Source organism: Corvus brachyrhynchos, unplaced genomic scaffold, assembly GCF_000691975.1.
Source record: "Corvus brachyrhynchos isolate BGI_N302 unplaced genomic scaffold, ASM69197v1 scaffold101, whole genome shotgun sequence".
NCBI lineage: Eukaryota > Metazoa > Chordata > Aves > Passeriformes > Corvidae > Corvus > Corvus brachyrhynchos.
Window position 1 is genome coordinate 22,889,415 of NW_008237239.1, and position 7,944 is coordinate 22,897,358.

Sequence of the window (7,944 nt, forward strand, 5' to 3'; positions counted from 1 at the left end):
CTCGCTGCTGTAGGTGGCACTGGACTGACGCGGAGGATGTGTCCGGCTCCAGCAGCGCTGCCAAAGCCTCGCCCCTCGGCACAGGGCACCTGACCCGAGTCCCGCGGGTGCAGGCACACGGTGCTGCTGCGGAGCAGGGACACTGGGTCACCTTTACACCATTCTGCCCGTTCCTGTGACTGTCACAATCAATCCTTCTGATCCCCCCGCAACTCATTCTTGCGCAACATTTAGCTTTCTGGAGAAGGTTGGCGTTTGAAAGGTTTATTTGTAGCCATGCCTATTCTCGGGAAGGTGCTATTTTTAAATCCTAAGGTTTCCTCCAAGACATTTAACTGGAAATGGCAGTGCCTGCACCCCTCTTAGTTAGCACTGCCACCTCAGCTGGCTCGGCTCTGACTATAGCTGAGCAATTAGAGTGGCTTTGCAGATTAACATGCCTAATGATACCTGAAGGGAGGGAGGTGACAACTCTGACCTCACCCAGCTGCAGAGGAGGGGCTGGGCAGGCACCATTGCTTTCCAGCACTGCTAGAGGCTGGGCAAATCCAGGACAGTTAGTCTGGGTTTAAAGCCAGAAGCTGTGCCTGCTTGGAAAGTGTCCCGGTGGCCTGAATGCACGAGCTGCCTGTCCTGCTTCTCCCTGCTGCCTTCACTGGGTGCCTCTAACCAGGCACAAGGAGCCAGGAATTTGCACAAAACTTGCAGGGCAGAAAGGAGCAAGGAGCTCTTGAAGGACCTGCCGGGGCTGTATGGAAAGAAATGTTTATAAGGAGCCAGCCAGCCTGTGAAACGTCTGCTGGGAACATTGCACATCTCAGTGAAAACATGAACTGGCTGCCCAGGGAGGGGGTTGAATCACCATCCCTGGAGGTACTTCAAAGCTGGGTAGATGTGGCTCATGGCTTAGTGGTGGGCTTGGCAGTGCTGGGTTAATGGTTGGACTCGATGATCCTGGAGGTTTTTTCCAACCTAAACAATTCTCTGAGGTCTGGTGGTTATAGATGGCACGTTATGGCCAGTGAGATGCTGTATCCATCGTACAGTAACCAGCTGAGACCTCATAAGGTGACAGAGCTATTGACCACTGGGCTGGAAGTTGGCAGTCACCTGGGAGGTAACGATTATGAACTAAGTGCATTCATTTTCAGCAGAGAGCAGACTTTCAAAGGGGATACAGGCATCCCAGGCTTTCAAAGAGGCAGATTTGTCATAACTGAGAAAATTAGAAGGAAAAATGCAAACAGAAAAAACCCACATACAAATAAAGATCAGGAGGAGCTTTAAAACGAAATTTAAAAATAGGTTTGGAAAAAAACCCAAACAAAAATATCCCAAAACATTTTCTAGCAATTGTCAAAAAAGGATATTGAGAGCTGTGGATTATTGACATGACTTTCCAGTGCCCAGCATCTCCAGATAATTTATTATCTCCTGCCATGGTTAAAAACTGTTTCTTGGCCATTCTGCACCTGCTGGTTTAACCATAGGAAACCAAGGCAGCCCAGCAGCTCTGGAGTGCCCAGCATTTCCAGAGCACAGGCCAGAGGCAGCAGTCACTATGAGCTTTTAATTCTGTTTTATTCTGAAATGTGCTGATGCTGTTCACACTGCTCCAGGAGTGGACAGAGGAGCTCAAGTCCTCTAAAAACATCAAAGTCCTGCAGGATCTCTGTCATACTCCCTGCCACCCCCGTCACCTCCCCACCTTCCCCCCTCCCTTTTGCCCTGGCTTCTCCTTTCCCAGACTCCAGCTGTTGCCAGCCAAAGCCAGAGGAGCTCCCTGATTATCACGTTTGCTGGGATGTGGATTGGGCACCTGACTTTCCACTTACACAGGCAATTAGAAGGCTGCCCTGAAAGGCAAAGTGTCAGACACCCTCGGTAGGAGTCTGTGAAGTGCAAAAGGGAAAAAGCAGGAGAGGGAGAGGAAATAAGGTCTCACCAGCCAGGAAAGGCTGCAACTTCTCACAGATTTTGAAAGAAAATGGGAAAGCAGCCTTGGTTTAAATAAAACTGTGGAAAGATCACACAGGGCAACGTAGCCTAGCTAGCAGTGGCATTTAATGTGGCTTGAAACTTTTTTCTCTCTCCTAGAATGGAGATAATGGGTAGAGATAATGGAGAAAGTGCTGCTGGGCATGCCCAAACCGCTCTCTTCAGGAAAGCTTTCCCAAGACTGATAGGGCCATCACCAGACCTCAGGTCCAGCTCCATCAACTACAGCAGGCCCTTAAAGGTCACCCTGTGAGCAGTGCCATGAGGGCCAGCCAGAGCTCACACTCGTGATAAGCTCATGCTTCTGATAAGATTTAGTTCAGGCACTGCCACGCGAACACTCACACAAGAGCCTAACCTGGAGTGTGGGACTAACAGGGCTGTTGAAGTCCTCCACATGAGGAGCACACACCTCCTGCTCCTTGAGCAGCACCGGGGCGCTCTGTGCTTTCAGCAGTGCAGGAGGAGGCCCAATGGTTTAACGCTGCTTCTGCCTTAAATCACCTTTCATTTTTTAATACCTTTTCTGGTTTTATGTGGTTCATTACGCCCCTGCGCTGCTCTTCCTTTTTATTTTATTACAGCACAGCATCAATGACAGTGCTGAACCACACTGCTGCCAGGTATGGGAGATGTTCTGCCTTTCCTCAGAGACCGTGGTGCTGCTCAGATGTAAAGGAGAACATGACAGCTTGGCAGGCTTTGTGTGCATTACAAGTTGTACCCATGCAAGTAGCACACAGAAGGTGTCACAGCAAATGCAGACTGGATTGAAGATGACAGGCTGGGAGATAATTTTCTGTAGCACGGGCTGATGTCTGAAAAAGCCCCGGGTGTGGCAGTATTTCATCCACAGCCTTCTGCCCAGGAGTTTGCAGTGTGGAAGTCTCTGGAGCCTTCTCCACATCAGCCCAGCCTCCAAGTCTGCAACGTTTTCATTGCAAAGCCAGCTGGAGTTTAGAGGAGTAGTGTCCTGTCTCCCCAAAAGTGGGGAGCTCCAATCCAAATGTCAGCTCAAAACCAGCCCCAGCAGAGATGCTGTGACATCTGTGCAGCTCCCCTAGCAATATCCAAGTGTCCATGCTGACAGCAGGGCAGGTATAGCTCACAAATCTGCGCCCTGTCCCTGCCCTGCAATACCCACAGTTCTCCCCACAGTAACACCAGGTGTCCTTGGCCACCGCCTCTCCCTCCCCACCTTCCAGGTGTCACAGACACAGACTCACCGCTCGCTTCTGTGTACCTCGTGTCCGCAGGACACCCGAGCAAAGGCAGCCAGACGCAGGGCAAGGGGCGCCGGACACAGCACAGGATCCTGGCGGAGGGGAGGAGCCTCGTCCACCGCGCGGCCCCTGTGATGCTCTGCTCCCCATTTCCCGCAGCAGTCTGCCCCAATCGCACTGCATGGAATTTCTCCTCGGATGGAGAATGAATAGCGTCTGAAGTGCAAGTGCTGGAGGCTGGAGTAAAGCCAGGGTTAATGCTCTTCGTTCTCAGGCAGCAACCAGCTCAAACACTTTCTTCTCCAGGCACAGTGTGTGGCTAAACCATCGGCTTTGTTCTTCGTGGTGATAACTGAGCTCCTGGCCTTCAGGCTATGCCCTGGCAAAGGATCTGGGGCCGGATTCCAATGCCATTAAGATAGATGCTAGGTAGTCATGAGAAGGAAATGGCCAGAGGTCATTCCGGCTCATCCAACTCTGATTCCAGCCACCCATGGTGCTGTAGCCCAGTGCTGATGAATGGTGAGTCTGTGCTTTTGCGGTTTTTTTCTCCCCTTAAAGCTCTTTTGCCACAGGTGTTTACACAAGTGAGAGGTGCCAGCCTACCCACGAGGTGATGGCAGAGATGCCTGGGTGACCTCAGACTTGGGGTCCTTTAGGGCAGCAGGAACACTCACATTTTCCTGATGGATGACACTGCAGAGTCAACAGGTCCCTCTTTTCCTCGGTCCATGGTCACCCTGTCTAGCCAGACGAACACATTCCAGAGTCCTTGCACCAGCAGCAGCTTCAACCAGAGCCTCAGGGACCACATCCCACCACCCAACAGAGATGGTCAGCAGCAAACATTTCATCCCCAGAGCCGCTGCTATCTCGGTGGCTCACAAACCAAGGCGAGGAGTCTGACATGAAGGTGGAAATCATCAGCATGGGTGACATCCATGCCAGCAGGTCAGAACAGTTCACAAAGGGATTAAACCACATTATCATGGCGTTTCTCCAGGGGATGTGTTGGTCAGATGTCCAACAGGAAGGGTCAGGGTTAAAACGCTTCACCAGGGGACGAAGGGGGAGGGGGGGCAGCTCCTCCCTTTCTGCACTACAGCTGCAGCTGACCCCTGTTCTGTCACCGCTGCAGCTCACGAGGAGAGCATCACCTCCTGCTGGCAGATAAGATTCTAGGTTTTCTGCTTAAGAAAGTGTTGTCTTAAACTCGGCAGTGTTGTCTTAAGCTCAGGATGAGGCGCTGGCAGTTTAGGCTCTGCTCTGCCTGCTGATTCAGCCCAGTCCCTGGCCCTGGGGGAGCAGATAAGCTTCACCAGGAGCAGGTGGGATCACACAGGTAGCTGGGAAGAGCTCCTACTGTGTGTATGTTTATAGGAGCTGGGCATTGGATACTCTCAGAAGTAGGACAGATCTTTTCCCCTCCACTTTTAGATCTAAGAATAAATATAAGCGAACACACAGCTACTTTAACACTTGTATTTTATTGTTTCCTTGATTTTGACAGCACACACAACTTCAAAAATATCCCAAAACTGAAATAACTGTAATACAGAATCAGAAAAACAAATTATTATTCATACAAGCAAAACTAAGTCCTAATGTTCCCGTTGATTCCAGGACTCTAAATCCTGCCTAAAACTGTGTTAAGCCTGTGGGGCCAAAAATATAATCCTTTGAATTTCAGATAATGTTATATGTACATGCAGATATGTATATGTGCATTCAATACATCTGTTCCTTTGAGCTCTAGGCAATATTTTATGTACATACATATGTGTATATAGTCAATATGTATGCATCCAGTATGTAGACAATACACACATATATTCATATACTCTGTACATGTATGCACGTGTGTGTGTATTATATACATGTATTATATACATATACAAGTGCTTCTGCTCTCCAGCTCACCATAAACGTGGCTTGGATAGACAAGGACCAAACCCAGCAGCCTAGGAATGAACAGCTGAGCCCATGCATTTGTTCTTCACCTGGTGATGGGCACTCTTCTTTTGCCTGGAGCTGTTTGCAATACTCCAGGGTGGCGACTGAAATAAATTCAGTGAAATTCAGCTGTCATGGAGGGAGCCCCGAGAAGCACTAGGCTCCTTAGGTACCCCTCACATATGTGAAATGCTCGCCCCTCTGAGCCCATCTACACGGACAGTGCCTCGAAGTGCACCCTCTCTGCAGGGCAGCAGGGCGCAGGGGAGCCCCAGCCCCAGCTGCTGCTGACCCTTGCAGGCAGGAACCCCCCAGGGCCTTCACCACTGGCCCCGGGGATGGGGGCCGGGTGCCGGGGGGGCTCTTGGCAGGGCTGCGGGGAGTGGGTGACCCCCCAGGCCGCCCATTTGTCACACCAGCGCCACGCCGTCCGTGACACAGCCGCATCTCTCCCCGACCATGTTGGGGCGGGGGGCGGCTGCAGGCAGCTCCCGGAGCAGCGGTACGCCTGGAACCCCGCCGGCTCCAGGATCCAGTGCTGCGCCCAGGACAGCTCGCGGAAGCTGATGTAATGTTTCTGCCGGCAGCAGGTGGATTTCCCCATCAGCGCCTCCTCCCTGCAGTCCCCAGGGCTCCTGGACGCCAAGGGAGAAACAGGAATGGGTGCTGTAACTGGAAACTGGGAAGCGGGAGAAATAATCCCTGCTGCTAATAGCACAGGTGGGCTCTGAGATGTGAAATCTGGGCCGTGCTCAGGGTTTGTTTGAGCATTCAGACAACAGATACGGGAAGACAAGAGGTGTGACTAAGCAGCAATTTTCTAACTCCTCCATTCACAGCTGGTGAACACTTGTGAGGGTAAGAGTTTCCCCTCCCCCAATAATTCAGGGGCAAAATTACACCAGAGTCAATACAGATTTAGGCTTCATACATACCCATAGTCATCCAAGTTGAGGGTGTAAAGCACCAGCTCAGGCTTGCCTAGGGCTTTATCCTTGGGGTCCTGTGAGGTGAAGCGCACGGCTTTGGCCATTTCCGAGGCGTAGCTGCCCACCCTTTCCCCTTCGATCCACACCTCCAGGAACATCGGCTCCCGCCTCTTGTTTCGCAGCCAGTAATGCACAGCCTGGGTCACATCAAAGCTCTTCCAGCCCGACTCATATATAGGAACCAGCCTGTGTGACAAGGGCTTGGCATCAGAAAAGCCCATCAGATAAATCCCGGGCTCGCAGCTCTGTTATTGCAGCAGAATATTTTACTTCCTGTAGATTGTCACATGCCTTGATTACATGATCATTTTTGCTCTGGGCAAGCACCCACAGCAGTTAACTGCCACCTCAGAGAGAAGCAGACACTGAAGGGCCGGAAAAAACCCTCTCTACAAGCTCATACAAAAAATTAGGCGGTGCAGGATCATGTGCAGCCTCAGTATTGATGACAACAGCCTGGTGAACAGCCTGAGCTCCCACCTGCTCCTGTCTGAGCTGCAGTAGGGCCATAAGTTTCTACCCACCCAGGAAATGGGTTTCATGTCTCATTCTGCCTTTAAGGGTTGTGAAAATTCCACAGAGCTCATGGCTACAGAATCAGATGCCTTTTGCATAATTTACTTATTTAAACCATATAATGAAAAGGCCAGTGGAAAGAATACCAGCAGCCGGTAACCCACTTGAGTTAGTGACAGAGAATTGAACCAGGTGGGGGATTTTAGAGGGGAAGATGTAGCAGTACATGGCATCATTTCATACATTATTTCAAAGAATCATCATATATTGCCACTTTAGCATAATATCTGCTCTAACAAGCTCATTCTGCGTTTAGAGGCCATACAGCCTGGTTGCACAGATGCAACCCCATCAGACTGAGCTGAGGCACAACCATGATACCCAAATGCACCTCAGAGGATCCAAACTCTGTAACTAGAGTCCTGCCTCCAGCAGAGGCCCCTTTCTTACCTGGAATCTATCAGGGAGGTCCTGTTGGTACCATCGTGCACCCAGTACACGCTGACTCTGGCGTTGGAGACGGTCCTGTGAGACTGCTTGGCAGGCAGGTTTGCTCTGTCCAGAGGCTTTTGGAAGAGTTTCAGTTCAGCCATTGTGACTTCGCTGTTTTTAGGTATTCTGCCCTCCATGTCAAACATCAGCTTCTGGCGCGTGATTGTGTCGGAGTAGAGGACTTCTCCTGTCATACCTGTGCAGTTGGGGACAGAAAAGATGGCCTGTCACTGCCATCCTGCTGAGCAAAGCCCCCACATTTTGTGCACAATTATCATCACAACACTCTCCTTCCATGCTCCCAGTCTAGCCCTAGTGGCAGAGACAGCCACTAAACACATCTTTTCTAATGCATACTTGAATCAGTGTCTTGCAAATGCTCTAATTCTTCTCCTATGTCTGAGTCTCTGCAACCTGGAAGAATGAGATCTCCGACACAATATGACCCCAAACTGAGCAGACCTGAAAAGGTGTGCATCTCTTTGTCAGTGCTGGGCATGAAAGCAAGCAACAGCACCACTTGGAATGGAAAAGTATTTTCATTTTCTGGCAAGGGTCCTGTGTATGTCCTTTGAAAGCAAAATAAGCTCTAAGCGCCCTTGTACAGCCACCATTGTGTCTGTGTGGCTATTTTCCTCCTTGATAATTTTTCCTGTTAAAATAAAAATCTAAACAAAAAAGAGATGAGAGAGAGTGGAACATCCTCCAACAGGTGTGATTCCTATTAGAGGACTTGCTGTAGATTTGACCCAAAACCTGTATGGCCTGCCCTG

The 7,944-nt window shown here is 50.4% G+C and overlaps 1 protein-coding gene across 1 annotated transcript in view; it reads right to left on the bottom strand.

The window, feature by feature from the left end:
• Window positions 1-5,385: 5,385 nt before the first annotated feature.
• Window positions 5,386-7,944, bottom strand: part of LOC103612859 (left-right determination factor 2) — a 12,864-nt gene continuing 10,305 nt past the window's right edge. The window contains exons 3-5 of the mRNA XM_008630571.2: window positions 7,130-7,367; window positions 6,110-6,349; window positions 5,386-5,809 (exon numbers count right to left, since the gene is read on the bottom strand). Coding sequence (XP_008628793.2) covers window positions 5,386-5,809; window positions 6,110-6,349; window positions 7,130-7,367 — 902 coding nt within the window. The remainder of the gene's footprint in view (window positions 5,810-6,109; window positions 6,350-7,129; window positions 7,368-7,944) is intronic.